This window comes from Lates calcarifer, linkage group LG21, assembly GCF_001640805.2.
Source record: "Lates calcarifer isolate ASB-BC8 linkage group LG21, TLL_Latcal_v3, whole genome shotgun sequence".
Lineage (NCBI taxonomy): Eukaryota > Metazoa > Chordata > Actinopteri > Centropomidae > Lates > Lates calcarifer.
The window spans coordinates 7995673-8015927 of NC_066853.1; the positions used below are offsets into that span (position 1 = coordinate 7995673).

General features: G+C 41.3%; 2 protein-coding genes across 3 annotated transcripts in view; one reads left to right on the forward strand and one right to left on the reverse strand.

Annotated features, from left to right (window-relative positions):
* The window catches only part of mmp28 (matrix metallopeptidase 28), a 31481-nt gene extending 18500 nt beyond the window's left edge, over window positions 1-12981 (forward strand). Inside the window, exons 4-8 of the mRNA XM_051065432.1 lie at window positions 4008-4229; window positions 5367-5612; window positions 9749-9898; window positions 10263-10430; window positions 11130-12981. Of these exons, the coding sequence (XP_050921389.1) occupies window positions 4008-4229; window positions 5367-5612; window positions 9749-9898; window positions 10263-10430; window positions 11130-11524 (1181 nt within the window). The 3' untranslated portion in view covers window positions 11525-12981. The remainder of the gene's footprint in view (window positions 1-4007; window positions 4230-5366; window positions 5613-9748; window positions 9899-10262; window positions 10431-11129) is intronic.
* LOC108886598 (protein FAM124B) lies at window positions 5469-20188 on the reverse strand. 2 transcript variants are annotated; one of them, XR_001961476.2, is made up of 8 exons: window positions 19518-20188; window positions 19091-19122; window positions 18139-18348; window positions 17363-17758; window positions 16925-17121; window positions 15511-15673; window positions 13685-14601; window positions 5469-5605 (listed from the first exon to the last, which is right to left on the reverse strand). XR_001961476.2 is itself a non-coding variant. In XM_018681556.2 (7 exons), the coding sequence occupies exons 1-7, from the start codon at window positions 19592-19594 to the stop codon at window positions 13991-13993; spliced, it is 1686 nt and encodes a 561-aa protein (XP_018537072.1). In that variant the 5' UTR covers window positions 19595-20188; the 3' UTR covers window positions 13117-13990. The 2 variants fall into 2 exon arrangements, 1 of the variants encoding a protein (XP_018537072.1); XM_018681556.2 differs by lacking the exon at window positions 5469-5605 and having other exon boundaries at window positions 13117-14601.
* Window positions 20189-20255: the final 67 nt, after the last annotated feature.

Consider the following 20255-nt stretch of genomic DNA (forward strand, 5'->3'; position numbering starts at 1 on the left):
TGACATCTTACTATACTATGACATTTTTTTACCATTTTTGACATTTTTTGACATCTTACTATACTATGACATTTTTTGACATTTTATGACATCTTATTATACTATGACATTTTTTACCATTTTTTGACATCTTACTATACTATGACATTTTTGACATTTTTTGACATTTTTGACATCTTATTATACTATGACATTTTTTGACATCTTACTATACTATGACATTTTTTTTACCATTTTTTTTTACATTTTTTGACATCTTACTATACTATGACAATTTTTTGACCCCTTACTATACTATTACAATTTTTTTGACGCCTTACTATAGTATGACAATTTTTTGACAGTTTTCAATGCCTTACTATACTATGACATTTTTTGACAGTTTTGATGCCTTATTATGTTATGACATTTTTTGACACCTTACTATGCCATTTTTGACAGTTTTTGATGCCTTAATGTACTATGCCATTTTTTGACGCCTTACTATGACATTTTTTGACACCTTACTATACTATGACAGTTTTTGACACCATACTAGAATATGGCAATTTTTGACTGTTTTGACGCCTTACTATACTATGACATTTTTTCATGGTTTTGACGCCTTCTTTTGATTGATTCCATTGCCTTACTATACAATGTTCTTTTCTGACACCTAACTATACCATGACATTTTCTGACATTTTTGACCACATATTCTAATGACATTTTTGATGCCTTACTGTGACATTTTTACTACTACTTTGGATTACTATGACATTTGAGAGTATGAGAGTATGGTCTAGAATTGATCTATGTGAAAAGTGCCTTGAGATGACTTTTGTTGTGATATGATTTACAATTTAATGTCAGTGTTCTGTGTTGGATAGTTTACGTAAAACTGTGAATTACCTGGAGGCCTCAGTCCTGGTTTCAAAGAACTTCTTCATCGTACAAAGATTATGGACAATGTCTCTCTGGTCACGGGCGATGCTGTTGAATCGGGGATCTCTGTCACTACCAACTCTTGGCAGGTCTCTGTGATCGTGGACAGTGCCTCTGATCATGGACAATGTCTCCCTCATCCTCAACAATGTCTCCCCGATCATGGACCATGTCTCTGCGATTGTGGACGAGGTGGAGACACCTGGGGGAAATCAAAGAGAAACATACAAAGGAAAATTATCACTACACTGCCACCGATCATCAAAAATTTAACCATGAAAACACAGATAAATATTCAACATTACAGCTGAACCAGAACATTTAACAAACATTAGAGGGCTGTTTCAGAAAATGAAGAGTTGACTGTCATCACCTCCTGAAGAACCAACTACACGACAATAATAAACACTATCACTTAAGTCAATTTTTGAATGCAGGATTTTAACTTGTGTTGTTTATAATACTTCAGTACAAACTCTGAGTATTTCTTCAACCACAGATGGTCACATACAGAATTATTATTTCACATTTCAACCACTTTCTTATTAACACAGATTTAAAATGTCTTTGTTTTGTTTTGTTTAATGAAGAACAACCAAATTTAAACTGAAACTTTGCACACGTGTCAGACCTGGTGAAAATATATTTATTTTAGCGGTTTTGTTCATGGGCGGTGCAAACTGCCTTAGTAGCACCCCCCGGAAACATTCAGAAGAGATCCACTAGATATATAACATGCCCAGATGTACAAAAAAATCCCCTAATGTAATCACCTCAAACCAACAGGACGTCAGCCATTTTGACTTTAATACACAAATTTTGCTCAATTTTCGCCACTTGGGGACATTGTATTTGAACAAATTCCTTCTGGAGATTTAATCATACCTACTTCAAACTCAGTCAGTATACTGTTACCGCCTTTGTGAGTAAAAGTTACCAAAAGCTTGAGTTTTCGTCAAAGAGCGTGGCCGTGGCGGCAGTATAACACAAAATGACTACAGACAGACACAAAATGATGACAACGACATGATAGACCGCTATAAACCGAGTTAAAATGAGCAGAATGGAACACAAAATTACAAAGAGATGCGAACTGTTGGTAAAGTGACTATACAATTAAAATAGGGATTAAAACAGACACAGGGCACTACAGAGCCATTTTGTACCGCCCATGGACCAGAGACCTAAAATACATACATTTTCACAATTCATTCATTCATTCATTTCGGACTAATACCGGCGCAATTCCAATAGGGCATTCGCACGCTTCGTGCTCAGGCCCCACTAAGTCACTTTAACTCAAGAGCTCGTTGTATTTTCACCCGTCCACGGTGGGGGTCCACAACTCATGTCAGCGAAGCCTCAATCAGGCAAACACAAACACACTCTTACTCAAGCGACAAAAACGACTGAAAATAGAAAGGATGTCAAAAGAGGCCATTAAAAGAGAAGGCTAACACGAAGGCTAACGCTGAAGCTAGCCGCTAGCTAGTTCGCTCCTTAGCCTTACCCTCGTGTCGCAGGTGTGTTCAGCGTCCAGCCTCACTCGTGTTCGACAAAAAAGCAGCTCTAAGGCTTGTTTAAGCATCCAGGCTGCTTCGGTAATTAAGTTTTTCCCTCACTACTGACAAACCGAGGCAGAGGCTCAAAGGTTGGTTTAATTGTGTTCCCAGACTTCGCCTCTCTGCGCTCCTCCCATGTCGCCGATGACGACAGAAGACGTGGCCAATGACAACACACGCAAGCCAACAACGGCAGGAACGGCTGACTCTGTTCCAGAAGCTACACAGACACTAAACACACAGAGGGAGAGACCGCGGAGGGATACGAAGATGAGATGTAGAACCTGTATCTCTTTCCTCGGACTTTTTAACTACTGCAATTAATTGCGTTAACATTTAACACACTTGTTTGGATAATCTATTAAAATGTATTTTATTAACTTCTCAAATTTTGATTTGAGGGGGCAAGACATTTATTTGGGGGCGTAGAGCCGGCCCCGCAGCAGCTGTTTGCGTTTGCCAGGTTCTTGCTCAGTAATGCTCTGATGCCCATGTATAATGTGGCAAAAATTGAGGACAAGTCCAGAAAATGTGAAAAGATATTTTTACCACAACACCTGCAGTTGAGAAATATTACATTTTTGCAGAGGTGATTCACAGTAGATGATTATTACAGTGAACTCCACACACAGTGTTCAAAGCCCTTTTGTTTAAAATGCTTTCACCAACTCTTCCACCAACTCTGTCCACTCTTGACTTGAACAGTCAGAGTGAGCCTCCAGCCTCTCCAGCTGCCTCTCCTTAAAGCTCCATATTATCTAATGATTGTTTCCTGCGAGGCAGCCTCTCTGTCTGCTTGTTGTGGACGTGTGCTGCACATAGAGCTTGTGTTTGTTTGCCTTTGTTTCCAGATTGCTACATTGTGTAATCCCATGTATATACAAAGAGTTTAGAGTCTTCTAAATTAAAAGAATGGCTGAATTAAACCCCCACCCCTCCCTCTATCCCTGAACAAATATGAGATTCTGAGGTGTGTGACACTTGTAATTACGTCTAAGCTGAGAAACCACACACACACGCGTGTTGAAGTAAACTGTTTAGTCAAGCATGTGTTCAGAGTGACTGTTAGTTTACCCAGCTGTGTTCTAACACAGTTAACATCCTATCATTTTAGCTCGGCCTGTTAGATGTGGTGAAGCTGTACTTCAAAACATCATGGGTGAACATGGGATATCTGGCATCTGAATTTATAATACAGGATATACAAGATGTAAATACATAGCTACTCCAGTGAGAAATAATATTTATAACCTACAATTACCAGTGTTGTCCAAATGATGATAACACTGTAAAAGCTAAGTGACTAAGGCAGTAGAGATACCAAGCATGAATTAAAACCAGGCTGCACAAAACAGAGAGAAGAAAGAAAGAGGCTTTTTCTTTTGGTTATCTGGTTATTTGAGCTTATCTGCAGCTGCACTGGCTGTGAGTTTGTGATGAATAAGAGGGTGAGCTTCATACCTGCATGTCTCATATCTCTGTTCCTCTCCCTCTCTTTCTCTCTCTGTGGGTGATCTTCAGCTGAGAAGTGGTACAAACGTCACCTGACCTACCAGATAGTGAACTGGCCTCGCCATCTGTCCCTGGGCTCAGTGCGGCTGGCGGTGCATGCAGCTTTCCAGCTGTGGAGCAATGTGTCAGGCCTGGTCTTCCAGGAGGCCCCTGAAGGACCTGCAGACATCCGGCTGGCCTTTTACGAGGGAGACCACAACGATGGGGCCAGCAACGCTTTCGATGGACCAGGTCAGGCTCAATCCACCTTTTCAATCAGATGAGTTTTTATTTATAAGGCTTTGATTTACAAGGCAATGAGATATTTAACATTCACATCAGACACCTGATCACAGGACGAGTTAGTGCGTGTGCGACGATTGTTCTGTGACAGACTCAGCTCAGTTGTGATCTTGTGTATGTAATTTGTTCTCAGGTCTCTTAACCCCAATGAGACTTCCTAAATAAATAAAGCTTAACAAATCCTCCTGTTTGTTTACACACAGTAACCTGATTACTGTGAATAATCAGATTTAGGTAATAGTTTGATTACACACTTTGCACTAACCTGAATTACACAATAACATGAGTTAACATGATATGTAAACATCATGGAGGAAACCCGTACATGTTTAGGATTTTTCAAACTGACAAAGCAGTTTAATGCCTTTTTTAAATCACATAGGTTGCATGAAAGCTTTCTTTAGTCTCACTACAGCAACTAGCAACTATAATATATGATTAGATTTGATGTAGTTTAGGGTGTATTAAGCAAATTGTTCAATCTAATCAGCCGATTCCAGTAATTGGTAGTAAAGTAAACAATGCATTTTTTTTACTGGTCTGTATTTTCCATACAGCTTTCTAAGTTTGTTGAAAGGTTCATAGAAGGAACTATACAATTTGGTACAAATTTATATGGAAAGTGAGAACTGTCTTGAAAGAAAAAGCTACATATAAATCATAGTAAATATTATGTAGAATATTAGGTATTATAAAAACCTTTTTATTGGATAATAAAGTAGACAAAGTTGATATTTGTGGTGATATACTAAGCTATATATATCAGTCATGCTGATTTGGTCTAGTTCTGATTTTTGCATGTTCAGCTGACTCGCTGTGCTCCAGCTAAGGGAAGATTATGCTTGCAGTTAATTGAAATTCATTAAACAGATGTGTACCAGTTTAACAATGTTTCTATTTTCCCTCTAATTAATGCCAAATTACATGGTTCATTCAACAAGTCTTCCTAATAAATTATTTGAACATTATTGACAAATAAAGTCTCACCCAATTAGTAAGCAATACAGGAACACAGGAACTTTTATTTAGTCATCATCTATATAACCCACCACCTCAACACATTACCTCTTCTGCTCTGACTCTCAGGGGGAACTCTGGCTCATGCTTTCCTGCCTCGTCGGGGCGAAGCCCACTTCGACATGGCAGAGCGGTGGACGCTGAATGGACACAAAGGACACAACCTGTTCATGGTGACTGCCCACGAGATCGGGCACACTCTCGGACTGGAGCACTCCCCGGTCCGTCACGCTCTGATGTCTCCATACTACAGGAAACTCGGTCGCAACTTGGTGCTGAGCTGGGACGACATCATCGCAGTGCAGCAGCTGTACGGTGAGAAGATTTTCAGGATTCAAAAGGAAGCTACTCAAGGGAACTTGTTTTCTTTGTTAAATGGAAAGTGTGTGGTCCCAAGGTCAGAAGAAGTGTTAAACATCACACCTTGACTGGACACACACAGATATTTTGTCTCAGGTTTAAAGTCTGAGGGGTTGGAAAAAAAACCTCTTTAGTGGACAGATGGCAAATGTCTCACTGTCTGGCCTCAGGACCACTTAGTTAAAGATGGAGAAATTAGGCTGCAGTTTAGACTGAACTATTATTGGAATACATAGAACCAATTACATGAATTGCTGACTTGTTATGAGACCAGACTGCCTTTGGAAGAAACACAGAAGTAGAGTAATTTTTGCTCTGTGGCCCATTAAATTGGAGTTGTGGCACTGAGCTGTGAAAAGGTCTGAGAGGCAGCCCTGAAGGCCACCAGCTGCAAACACAGAATGAGGAAAAGTAGAAGGACAAAGCCGGTCCAGAGCTCCAACAGACTGTAAAAGCCTGGATTTGACATCTTCCCAACAGTATCTTCCTGGCTGTGTATTTGTACATTTAAGTGTGCAGCACATCCAAAGTTCTTGTGAAGTAAAGCTCACAGCTTTGAGTGTGTTTCAAAGTCCAAAGAGATTACTGAAAGGCCTCAGTTATAGAGCAGAAAGACAAAGAACAGAAAACATGTTGCAGTCACTTTAAGTCTCATTGTATTATTTTAAAACATGGAAAACCATCAAATCTAGATCACAAAGAATTGAAACAACATCCTTTCTTTGTTTTTTAGTAGTATCTTTAACAGCAGGAAGAGTCTGTTCTATCAGTTTCAGTTCTGTAGCTGCTGGGAGAAGTAGATTTAGATGTGAGGGCAGCAGAGGTGGTGTGAACGTCAAAACAATATTCTCTCTCTCTCTCTCACACACACACACACACATAGATACACACACTCAGTGGCTTGGCGCTACAAGCTCAGTGTTTACCTGGAAGTTATGTCAGCTCTGTTGTGATAGATTGTGATAGATTACTGGTGCTGCTGCAGAGTGTGGGAACATTACATATGTCTTCGTGTATGACAAATATTATAGTTTGCTCTGTTTACAGTGAGTGTGTTGTCTCTCCTGGCATGTGTTAGGCAGGTTTCCACATGTGCCTCTCTGCAGACCTCTATTATTGCTTCTGTGTTTTTTTTATGCTGCTGCTAAGAAACTGATTTCACTGCACAAATATATATCGTTCTAACATGTTTGCATCAAAATGAGCTCCTTGACCACCGGACATCCTCTGTGATGGCACGGTGCTTTGAATCTAGAAGCTACATACACATGAAGTCCTTTCCCTGCTTTGACCCTGAAATGCAGGTGTAAAGCAGCTGCAAAGGGCCAGTGCCTTCTCTAGGAATGTTTGCATGGCTGCAGGACAGGCTCACAATCATTTGGATAATTCAACTGGAAACCTGAGATCCACCTCAGCAGAGTCTCGCAGACAGGCAACATCCAGATGCCTTCTTTTCTGTTTAATATCTGAGGAGTCCCATCTGCTCTGCCTCTGGAAATATCTTGGCCTCAGCTTCCTTAAATGGTGTTTGCCAGCCCTTTCTCCTTTCTCTCTGGATAAAAAAATAGCAACTGACCACCCTGCTGTCTCAAACCAAGCCACCTCATAGCACAGTTACACACTACAGCACTTAATGTCATTTTGATTTATAATGTGTAGATCAGATACTAGATACTGTACTACGGATACTACAGAGCAGCAATTAAAACCATTAGAGATTAAAGTTTAGCTGGTTATTGAGCTGTTTGGTTTTTGCTTTTACACTGAGTGCTGAACCTGGGAATGTTTGCTTATCAGTCTTCAAAGAAAGAATCCAGGATTCTTTAGCTGGCGCTCAGGTGGGGTTTAACAAAATGCAGCATGCTCCCCCACCCCGTATGCTTATCAACCTGATTTCTACCCTATGGCAGTAATTCCTGCAGATTGCAGCTGCTCCTACGCAAAATGTCAAACAGCTCCAGAGACAGACATGGACAAGAACCACAACTGACAAGACTGCAGGCACTGTGAAAATGCTACATCTGCTTAAAGATATGAGCTTTAGGCAGTGTGTGTGTGTGTGTGTGTGTGTGTGTGTGTGTGTGTGTGTGTGAGAGAGAGAGAGAGAGAGAGAGAGAGAGAGAGAGAGAGAGAGAGAGAGAGGGAGAGAGAGTCTTGAACACACTTGGAAAAGGAGGGTTGAGGGGACAGATACAGATACCCCTGCTCCTCTCTCTCACTAGAGGACCCCAGGGGGAAACCTCCACCTCAACTCCCTTCTCCTATGCTACTGCCCCTCTCCATACCCCTTCTTAGGTACTGACAACAGAGTGGATTGGAACCAGCCATTTCCAGGACCAACCCGCAAACGAATCCACTAAATGCCCTTCATGTTAAGAACTTCTCCTGGACTGGTTTCCAGTTTTCACTTTGGGTATCGGACAGAATGATTTGCATGAGAATTGAACCCACATCTTCACAACTACCAGTCAGTCTTTTAACAGCTTGAGCTATTTGGTTAGATAAGGAAGTTGTCTTTCTAAAAGCATTTCGGTCTTTCCTTTGCACATCAGCCTCCAAAAACTCAATGAGTCTGAGGATGGATTTGAACCAGCCACTCCAGAACTAGAACAACCTTATGGCCACCAACAAATCCTCCATACCACCAAGCACCCTTCACGTTAGATCGTCTCCTGGATCCCTTTTTAGTCTTTACTTTGGGTGTCAGACTTAAAAAAAATCTGTCACATGAGAATCGAACTCACATCCTCACAACTACCAGTCAGTCTTCTAACAGCTTGAGTTAGATAAGGAAGTTGTCTTTCTTTGCGCTTTTCAAAAACTCAGTGAGTCTGAGGGTGGATTCAAACCAGCCACTCAAGGACCAGCACAACCTTATGGATGCAAATTAATCCATCACACCACCAAGCACTCCTCACATTAGGAGCCTCTCTCAGGTCGCTTTTCAGTCTTCACCCTGGGTGTTGTTTTTCAAAAGATTAGAAACTAACATGCATCTGAAAAGCGTTGTAAACAATATCTACTTATTTAAATATTTCAGCAATACTGTAACATAGTGTATATTATTCAATTTTGCAAAGAAGACACCATTTGAATCAACATTTAAAAGGAACTCAGATTCAATGTTGTTTTGCAGGATTTGTAGAGGACAGGACAAGAATGCATTACAATAGGTGCACATCTGCTGCCCTCTATCAGCTGGAAGTGTCACAACAGAGAAAACTGCTTTCTGCACTTCCGTGCCTTAACATGATACATTTGGGTCTTAAATTAGCCTCCTCCGATGAATCTGATAAATGTAAACAAAGTCAGACATCCACCTCTTATCTTATAACACTGCTCCCTTACTCACATACACTATGTGCAGCTGTCCATGTGTTATCCACTGTGGTCTGTGTATATCTATTTTTCCTGCAGTCTTCCTCCTGTTCTTGGGTGTGCTGATTTTATCCACCTCCTACACAAATGTTTGTTCAGCTCCTTGCAAACAAAATGGCTGTAATCATGTCTAGAGCGCCATCACTTACTCATATGTTTCGGTATGTCTGCTTCTCCTCTTTGTTCTGCTTTGACTGTTCTTTATTCTTCTGATCTCATGTGCCAGGAGTCTGCACTTTGAGGCTGTGCAGGCCAAAAAGAAAAGAATAAGTGGGATGTTGTTTGGTGCTAAAAATTTATAAGGTTCTAGTATGTGCTTGTTCTAAATCCTTTGTTTATTTCCTGTACACAATGTTGTCATCCCTCAGTATACATCAACTCAGCCACATCCTGTAAAGGACGATTTAAATGTTAACATTATCCAAGTCCTGCTTTGGGAGAAGTCTCCGCTGTTTGTCTTTCAATTTATTCCCATGCTGTCCAATTTAGAGAAAACTAAAATTACTTTTGGCCTGTGTGGAATTAAACCAGCTCCTAAAATACTGTTTGTCCTCAGGGCTTTGTTTGGTTATTGTAGGTTTTAAATAACAATTGCTATATAGCCAGATTATTGATGGGAATAATAGCCATGATGGCAGTAAATGGATTCATCTTTCATGGCCTTGCCTGATGCCTTTTAGTTGATTGTTTTGTTGCTCTGTGTTTGACCTCAGGTAAACCATCAGGTGACCGCCTTGTGAGGCTGCCAGGCCAGGTTTTGCATGCAGCACTGCAGGAGTGGGAGTTCACAGAGCTTCACAACAGGCATGAGACCACAGGCCAGCCTCTCTACTGCCAGGGCAGCTTTGATGCCATCACTATGGGTGAGGTCAAAATTAAATATTATTAGAAAAGAGCATTTAGCAAAATGATGTGGCTTCAAAAAATCTGAAAAAAACTCCAAATCCTCCAAATCAGTCAGTTCCTATTATCATTTTTATCTTTTTGAAACTGGTGGACATTTTGTGTCAGCTGCAACATAAATTACTTGAAATTAAACAAAACCAGAAAGAAAGCATCCTGATGAGTACCATAAGACACAACTGAAACCTCTATAAAAAGCTATCAGATGGACCCCAAGTTAAGATTGGTTTGTCAAACTGCTGTTGCCAAGGTCAAGAATGAACTGTCTTTGATGTGATACACATACTGTATATTTACCCTTGTGGTTTTTCCATATGTATCCAGACCAGAATGACACTGTGCTGGTGTTTCGGGGCAGTGTGTACTGGTCAGTATCGGCTGCAGGCAGTGTGAGTGGCCCGCTGCCTCTCAGTCAGCGATGGCCTGACCTCCCTCTGGCCATCGAAGCTGCTGCCTTCTCTCCACTGGACTCCAAATGGTATTTTTTCAAAGGTACTGCTTCACTGAACTCATTAATGCGACTCATGCCTCCTTTTAAAGACATCCTCTAACCCATTGGCTAACTGGCACACATCTGTTAAAGCCTAAAAATAGATTCTGCTGTGCCTTTTAAAAAAGGACAGTGCTATTTAAAGACACTATACTGCACTTAAGCCTAGGCTGTGGCTGTTAAGTTGTTTCATCTTTGTGTTTAAGGCTAAGAACGTGTTTGAGGTTATTGCAAAGTTTAACTTTCTTGCTAAAAGCCCAATGAGTTTTACGTAAATTGCAGAGGCTCTGCTCAGGCATTATTTACTCTCTCTGTCCTTTGTTGTCTGAGCACTGAAAGATACACTGTTGATACTTTGCTGTCATAAGTAGCAGGCTACATTTCCTTTAAGACACTGGAGTGCAAGATAAAATAACAAACTTTTATAAAGACTATGCTTAGTTTTAATTTTAAGGTCTAGTATTAAATATATTTTGATAGAAATCTTCGTATGAGTATCTTAAAAGGGCAAGTGCTGACATGAATTTGTGTTATGTGAAATGAGAAGTACTGCGTGGATTTGTTGAACTTTATAATTATACATGTGGTGATGATGCATTGTAAGTGACTTCTGTCAAGTTTGACATAATGTTTAATTGTAGACTCTGTAACCACTGTCAGTTTCGGCTCTTTGTAAATCCTCCCCCTCTCATGCTCTGCAGGGAAGCGGATGTGGCGCTACACAGGCAGTAAGCTGGATCCCGGCTTCCCCAGGAAGAGCAGTGATTTGGGGCTGCCTCGCCACCCTGACTGTGCCTTCTATTACAAACCTCTGGGTCACATGGTTGTCTTCAAGGGCTCCCGCTACTCTGTGCTTAACCTCAAAACACTACGCCAAGAGCCCTACTACCCCCGCAGGCTGACAGACTGGACTGGGGTGCCACAGGGCACCAATGGGGCACTGACCCGTCGAGGTGGACGCCTCTACCTGTTCAGAGAACAGCGCTTCTGGAGTTTTGACCCGGTAAAGGTGCGAGTCACCAGAGAAGGTCAGTGGGCAAAGGATCTGAGCTGGACTGGTTGCAGCAAAACTCATCAGAGCAACAACATACTTTGACCAGCAGATGGAGCTGTAAGCTTGAGATACAGTGCAATTTGTTGATGTATACTGTCACAGAGGTGTACAGAGGTGCTACAACACCCACACTGAGTTTTTAAGTTGCAAAAGGAGCCTGGATCAGAAAAACTCACCGTGTAGGGACTTACATTATGAAGCACATAGAGTATTTATACTGTAGAGCAATTAATATTACTATATACGGATGTGCAATTATAGCCTCTTCAGTACAGTTTAGACTATAACAGGACTATACACTCTGAAGTGAGCGGACCAAGAACTGCTTTTAGGTGGGGACAATATCACACAGCAGTTTGATCTATGCTTTTAAAACCATAATTTTTCCTCTTGTAGTATTTGCACACTGACAGAGAAATTAAAATATTTGTGCTTTTATCATCTCGTCACTAACATATGTATTGTATAAATAACTGTTACTTATATACCCTGTGATTGTATGCTTCCATCCTAACTGCTTGTTATGATAGAGGGCCTAAATCTATCACTCGTGCCTGCTGAGGTCCAACTGTTTGGACAATATTATGAATACAGTGTAAGTTTAGTAGAGTAGTACAGGTAGGTGAGTTGTCTGGTGTGATGGCTGCTGGATGGTGGGCCAAAGATGAAATTCTGTCTGAACAGCAGCAGTTTGACAACATTGTAATTATGCATCTGAGAAACATCCACCATTTACTTCTGGGCTTTTTTATCAGAGAAGTATATTATCAGTTTGTCAGTGTATATGTAGCTCAATGATTATTTAGCTCACTACATATTACACTAATCTTACAGCTAAAGAATTTTGACAGGGGTATTACATTAGTACTAAACCTTCAAACTTCTCATCATGTGGAAACATCACTGTAAGAATACACACTTAGCCTTTTTGTGACGACAACAGAAAGCAGCTTTCTTCAACTGCCTTTTAATACTAAGCCTTAAGACATTTCTCTGCATCACTGAACAGTTTAGACACTAAAGAGCCTCATGGTTGATGCTTCCTGACAAAGCATACTTGCTTTTTCCCCAGTAACACTTATCAACAGTAAACAGTTAAACAAATTCACATCTCTGAGCTGTCCTGCACATCAACAGTGTTCTGTCGACTAGTGAGCAGCTCATACTATAAAACCTTGAATCAAATGCATTCGATCAAACACTGGCCATAATGTAACACAAGAGAATACTTGATTCAGGTTCACCTGCAGTAGGTTAAATTTAGAGGGCCATTTACATTAAAAGTCTTGAGTTGTAGAAGAGACTGGTATGAGTCATGAGGTTTGGCCATTAAATTAAAAGTATTTTTTTCATCTAATACTAATTATCTTTTTTATCAGACTTGTCTCTAAACAGCTACAATCACTACAATGATCATGTGATCTTTGCAAAATGTTGTGGGTTTGACTTCCATCTGTTGTAACTGATCAATCCAATACATGATGCATTTGTTAAGTTAATCTGTCTGCTGATCCTTCATCTTACTGTGGTTTTACAATAATTAATTACAATAATAATACAATTTTTGGGCTGCTTGAGACACTTTACATAATAATGGTTAATATTAAACGATATATATGTATATATCACACAAGATTTTTTGTAAAGTCCACATGTTCTCTTTGAGTAGTTATTCAGAAAATCCTGTTTACACTATCTAATTATCTGAGAGAATTCAGTTGTCTTCAATACAGTAATTTGGCCAGGTCTAGTCCACATCTACATGACAATGCACAAATACTAGAACAAGGATTATTTGAAGTGCATTTAAATAAATGTAATCAAAGCCACTAGGTTATACTTTTACTATGCAGAGTCTAGTTTCAGATCTGCTACACAGACAGTGCTGTGCTGTGGAGAGTCATCATACTAAATCAAATTTCTAATCATGATCAGCGACATCAAAGAGCTCCTTCATGCTGAGGTCATCTTCATCTTTTTCAAAGGCAATCTAAAAATAAGACATCAGCTTTCCTAGCTGAGTAATGTGACAGAAACCTAGACCGGCATTAGTACCCTGACAGTAACACTTAAAATACAAATCATGACCTTCATGTTTGCTAGAAGTTAGCACAATAGCTGCACAAATGATTAGTATGATCAAAATATCACAAACGTAATTTGGACATTCAACAATCTTATTACCTCAATGTTATCACTCACCTGCCCTCTTAACAGGTCTGTTAAGAGTAAGATGTGCGCAGTTACTCTGGTACTGTACATTGTGGAGATTTATGGGACAAGTTGAACCATTTTAAGAATTTATACATCAAGATATTTTGAGTGGAAAAAGTCTCCTGCAGCTGAACTTTGGTTTCCTCTATGTTCCAGAGCACTGCTCTTTAATCAGACTACATGTCCTCCTGTTTGACCTCAGGTCCTCTTGAAAGGGTTTCTCATCTTCTCCATATGATGTGTTTTTAATTGCACTGTAATTATTACTACAGCATGTGGCATAGAGGCAGGAATTTAAATGAAGAACTCATCCACTGGCTCCTCGTCGTTTGTGCGTGCTGATAGCAGCTCAGCCATTGTCCTATTTTCTACCATGGGTCCTTTGGAGAGACTCTGTCCTGCTCCTATGGCCCTGCTGCCACAACCCTCCCTGGCGCCATCTGTGCAACCAGCAGAGCCCCAAGTCCTGAAGGGTCCCCTGGGGTTTGTGTGTGTCTGTGGCAGACACTCGCTCAACTCCTTGGCCAGACTCTCGACAGCTGAAGCCCCAACAGCTGCAGGTCTCTCAGAGTGGAAAGTCATCAAAAGGTCTATGGAGGAAGAACGAGTAATCGTTTTGACTGATGGGTCAGAGCGGGGTGAGACAGGGACTCCCGTGTCCACGTTGGTTTCTGGCTCCTCCTCGTCCTCTTCCAGAAGGAGATGGGAGAGAGAACGGGTGATAGAGGGGCGCAGAGGAGAGTCGGGGTGATTGGAGATTGAGGGCAGGGCGGGGCTGCTGCGCTGAGATGAGTAACAAGAGCTGCCTGGAGGGGTGCTACAGCAGCTTCCTGATCCCAGGCTCTCTGTTCCACCTCCTACTCCATGAAGCTTCTCCAGGACAGGGTCACTGCGCGGCCTGTGACCTAGAAACAACCAAAAATGCATCAAGCAGTGTCATAAAAGTGGAAAGTTGACTTTTTATCCTACTGTAATGTCCTCAACCTAACTTAACATGATAACTATTCAGCATTGTTTCTTTGAGTAGTGTCGATTCAAGGTGGCTATGGAAAAAGGTTCCTCATCCTTAAGCTCTAAAACAAATGAAATGGTATTTGTTGGATATGTCTTAATAAAAATTTAAACTATATCATCTTGAACCTCCCTGAATATACACCAATCAGCCACAACATCAAAACCACTGACAGGTGATTGGTGTAAATGTGTATAAAAAGCAAAGTCTGCCACTCTCACATTTACAAGATGACTCAATGCCTCTCTAACTGCTGCTGTGATGAAATGGGTCTTCAGCAGGAAAAAGTTCATTAAACCCTGCTGCAAAAGGCTCTGACCGACTTAAACAAACTGCATGGCAATGTAGCAAAATGGATAGTTTAACTATTTGATCTGAACTTTCCTGTCGTTATTCATTTCAAATATTAAGACTTCACACTTAATTGGCAAACTTTCCATGTTCCGTTTTGGCCCGTTATGATTCAAATCTTATGTACAACAGCCTCCCACATACAAATAAACACTTAATACACTGGCTGTCTGTAAGCTGTGGGGAAATTAAGAAAATACTGTCATGAGTTGAGTCAAGTCATTATATTTAGCTCAGTGGCCTTTGCGAGACAGCTCAGCAGTATAGTAATTTATTGACCTGTCTCACCAACAGTGAGTGTCCTCTCCAACTGGCTAATGCCCCAGGTTCCTCAATGAATCTATGCCTGGAAAGTACTCAACTAATATATGCAGCAGATTTAACACCCTGTAGATACAGCTGAGTATTAGCATCTTAATCATGCAAACAGAGTTTCTCCTACTGTACTTACCTTGCCTGTGTGTTTGCCAGGGCAGGGGAGTAGTGAGGCTGCAGGGCGACAGGCTGTGGCCCTGTCCCGAGCTCCGGAGCGGCATTCCTCTAGGGGACACGTTGGGGCAGGTCAGGGGGAAAGCACAGGTCAGAGGTCGCTGAGGTTGAGCTGGGGTTTTCACCTGCAGCACAGGAGGACAGGAGGAGAGGGATTATGATTTACACCCAGACTAGAGAGATTTAAGTAGGTTAAGTAACTTTGACAGCATTAACATACACGCATCTAACATATGGCTTTGACAGCTTTTGAGTTTACTTTGTGAAAGATAGTAACCATCTGCCTCTTAGGTTTCATTATCACAGGAGGAATGACATGAGAGTATTTTTCTCTTTCCCCTGATGAACTGATGCTGTTTTATCTAATGGGGTTGGTCATAATAGATGGTTTTAACACCACCAATTATATAATAGTAGTCAGTAGAATGAGTTTCCCAAGTCATTTTGCTACATTATTGTTTTTAAAGTCATCTACAATGTAGCTGAATTGAGTCAAAAGCAATTTTCAAATTAAAATCCTCATACACATACAGCAAGAAATAATATCTGTTCCTGATATATTTACACTTAACTGTTCTAAATGTTTGTGCAGCATTGGGTACATACATGATACATGTACATACATGATCTACATTGTAGATGTAGCTGGCCAGGTTCACCAGTTGAAAAACAAGTTTGCTTTGGAGGGGAGGCAGCAGTTGTGTGTGAGGTGAAGAAATGTCACTGCGTTGCCTTTCAGATTTCTGTTTTATGTTGAATTAGAAAATCTTGTACAGTTATACAGTACATATATGCAGTTAGCTGCAGCACAAGAAAAGTTTCAACTTGACTTATTCTTGTTTAAACCACCATGATTAGTTTGTCAAATTTAAGGTAAAACATAACACTGAAAGGCAAGACATTAACATTCCTTCACCTCACACACAACTGCTACTTTCCCTCCAAAAACAAACTTGTTTTTCAACTGGGGAACCTGGCCAGCTAGAAATTGTTTACATAATTTCCTGTTCTACAAATCACACTTTAACAGGACAGCGAACAAACATCCTGCCATTCACACTCTGTATTCAGTGAGATAATTATGGAGTAAAACTTCCAGCACAGTACTGTGTGTTTACAGTTAATGTGGGGATGTTTATAACCGACGCAACCATGACTGACCTGATGATCTGTCCTGGCACAATAATAAATCATTATTTCACTTGTTAAACCAAGAGCGGGGCAGGGTAAAAGAAAAAACTTAAAAAACACATTATTACTCCTTAAGCTGTATGTAAATTAAAAGGCAGGCGTGCCCATAACTATAGCCATTTTGTACATTTAATAACACTTTTTGGTGTCAGGTTAAATTGAAGGAAATATTATGCTGCACTTACCTGGAAGAGCACTTTGTTGCCATCGAGGTCTTCTGTCTGCCAGCGTGTAGTGCTGATGGGTGTGCAGGGGTTAGGCAGAAGTGGAACCAGTTGGCCAATCTCTTCCACACTAAACTGCAACACGGCAGAGCTGCATGGCTCCACGCGAACCCCTGGTGACAACTGCTTTAAAGCCAGCTGCAGGCACAACCCCGGCTCTGTGAGGGGAGAAGAAATGAGAGCGACAGGCAGACACCGAGCAGAGCAGGACAGAACAGGAGGCAATGTGTTGAGGGACAGTCTGACAAAATTTCATTTCATTCTGGTCAATGTTGTTTTGAGAGGTTCTAAAATACAGTACAACTGGTATTTTCCAATACTGCAGAAAACTGCTCTTCCTAAAGAATATAAGCACTGCAAAAACAAAACAAAACAACAAGAACAAACAGGAAAATTTACCTGTGTGGAGCGTGAACCAGCAGAAACCAGTCTTCTGCTCCTCTGCCTGTCTCTGCAGCACTGTCTCATACAGCCGCACAGCATCCTCATAGTTGTCATATCCACTGTACAGTGTCACACGCAGTATTTCTCCTCCACAGTGCACCGGTCGTACCCCCCACACAGGCATCCCTGCACCCAAACTATAGAAGTCTCTGCTGGGCAGGAGGTAGGGCCGCAGTAGGGCGTTGGTGGGGGAGCTGCTGGAGGTAATGTGGATCCCTGCTGTTCGGTTGCCGCAGCTCTCAGTGTGATGGTACTGCCAGGGAGGCCTTTGAAAGAAGTCCAGCACTTTGAGGATTCGTTCCTCCCCATAGGCCTCGTGGAGGAAGAAAGTGATGGCCAGGGAAGGGTAGCCTGAAACATTTTTGGCAAAGGTTTATTCTCAATTAACCTTAAATAAAAACAGATGCAATTCTGGCAGGGGAAGTTCATTGCAGGATGGCATGTTTACATCATACACAGAATAAATGTAGTATTCAGTTAAGAGTATAACATTTAAGGGGGTTTTGACATGAGTGGAAAGTTTAAATGGTGTAAACTTTTGTAAACGTCTTGTTTTCACACATGGAAGTTATTATTTTTCCTCTTTATGGAGAATAATACACAGGATGTGCAACGAGATTAAATGTACAGGCACAACAGGGCTTTGTATCTCTGCCAAGGAAATACCATGAGTGTATACCAAGATGTACCTATATCAAGTGCAAGACCACCACCACAGGAAGGATCCTTACCTGCCACAGGACAGAGGCGGATGTAACTTCTGAACGGGGAGGCCCTCTCCGACACATGGAAGATGCGGAGGCTTGGGCAGAGCCAGCGCAGCAGGCGATCCAAGGTGTGCTGCAGCAGCAGGGAGTCTCCAGGGTTGGCCAGCAGATGCAAGTTCATTAGCAAGAGCTGCTGCTGCTGCTGCAGCCTGACTCGCCTGGTCATGAGCTCAGCTGCAATGACATACACACGATGCATGGAAGTTACAAAGATACAAAGAGTTAAGAAGCTGTAGCAGATGGCATAACAAATAGTTAAAGAGGAAGTCAATCAAGTTAACACATCAAGATCAGTTACCTTGTCATGGGGAGTATGACTCAGCCACTGAAAACAGTTTAGAATAACTTCTCTGACGTCTTTAAAAAGATATGATCACATTATAAATTCAAGAATGTGTTTTGTATTTTAGTGTGATATCCAGCCAGTTCTGGTGGAGTCATAGTTCAGAGTTCACCTCTGTTCAACTTTAATTTGTTCAACAAATGTTGATTCGCTGTGTTTGGAGAGGTGGAGAGGAGAGGTCATTATTCTAACATGGGTCATCACCTCTTTCATTACCATTATTAGACTACAAAGTGTATCCTTACTCACCTAGATTATTTAAAGTGATTACCCTGCCAAAATAACTATTGATTACTTACATTTAAAGTGTGATATCACACACTTTTGGGGGGCTGAAAGTGAGGTAACTTTGTTAAACAGGAGGCTAATGTGTGGTTAATGTGCATTGTAGGAAATGTAGGATTTGGGTTTTTTTCTGAGCTTGACGTCTTCTGAGAACTAGGAGACATGGTATCTTGGCCTCTACTGCATCAGTTCTCATTTTTCAATCAGTCTCATGTGAGTTCCCCAGCACTATAAATCTGATTTACTAGAGACCTCTATTAACTTCTGCATAAGTGAAGGAATACTCACTGCCAGATGATGACATCCTGCTGCAGTCAGATCTGAAATAAAGACACAAAATTAAAAGCACATGAGTGATTACCCCCACAGACACTTTGGGGTTTAGACTGGCTGGAGGAAAGACAAAAATCTGTCTCCATCTTGTGGTGGTTGGTTTGGAAACTTGCCCCTTTGCTTTGGTCACCATGACAACACATTATCTGTTGTTAGCTAACCTAAGTTTAAAAAGCCAGTTTATGAGAAAATATTGCGAAGAGCGCAGCAACAAGAAGAAACAGTAGTTAAGTGGTGTGAAGTTAAAACAAAAGTTAAGCTGCTGACTTGAAATGTCAGCTCTTTCTGTGTTTACTGTCTTGGACTAAATTAATTTCCATTGTGCCTGCGGTTAAACAAGCGAAGCTAACGTTAGCCCGGAGCTAACGGTTGTTTGACTCACTCGGCAGTCTCAGCTCCGGAGTCCACGTTCTCATCGTCGGCTCTCTTCTTTAACAACACCGCCGCTCCTCGATACATCGCCCGGGTACAAAGTTTCACATTCGGCCGAGTGACCCGTACAGAAAGTCTGGAAATGCTGAGCAGTGTTTGCAGCGGCGGCAGCCCAGGCTGAGAGTGAAAAGCATCCTGTTGGATTTCTTTTCCACAGCCTGCCGCTGAAAAAAATGGGACTCCGTGCTGGGACGGTGACGTCACCAGGCAACCGAACACCGTTAAGTTAAAATATAGACTTTGGGTGATTACAGAGAAAGGAAAAACAATACAGAAAAAAACTAAAATTGGGGGTGTCCTTGTTCAAAATTACACTACATACACGAAGAACTATGTTTAAGAAGTTGCAGATACTGGGACTAAATATCCTGGGCGAAAGGGACCAGCAGAAGTGGTGCTACTTTAAATCTAAAGCCGCCTATAATAATAACATGGAACAGATGGCATGCGTCTAACAATATAAGAGGACAAAGGGGACCGTCCAGACGGGCTGGGCAGATTTAAAAATGCAGGGGACGTGTGCAGGGGAGGCTCTAACCCCAGAAAAATAAAGACATTGTTTGTTAAGACGCTGTTAAGAGCATTTAAAAACTCCTCGACAGCTCGCTTTTGTAGCAGCAGCACACCGCGTTTTGACAAGATCCAAGTGAGTTTGTAAATGCTCCTGTGTTTTGGCATGAAGCAGTGT

Excerpts from the sequence above, each read along its gene's own strand:
- LOC108886598 (XM_018681556.2), bottom strand. The coding sequence starts at position 19,594 with ATGTATCGAGGAGCGGCGGTGTTGTTAAAGAAGAGAGCCGACGATGAG. Across the intron at positions 19,123-19,517 it reads TCCGGAGCTGAGACTGCCGA|ATCTGACTGCAGCAGGATGT; the intron begins GTGAGTCAAACA and ends TCTTTATTTCAG. Across the intron at positions 15,674-16,924 it reads GCAACAAAGTGCTCTTCCAG|GTGAAAACCCCAGCTCAACC; the intron begins GTAAGTGCAGCA and ends CCTGTGCTGCAG.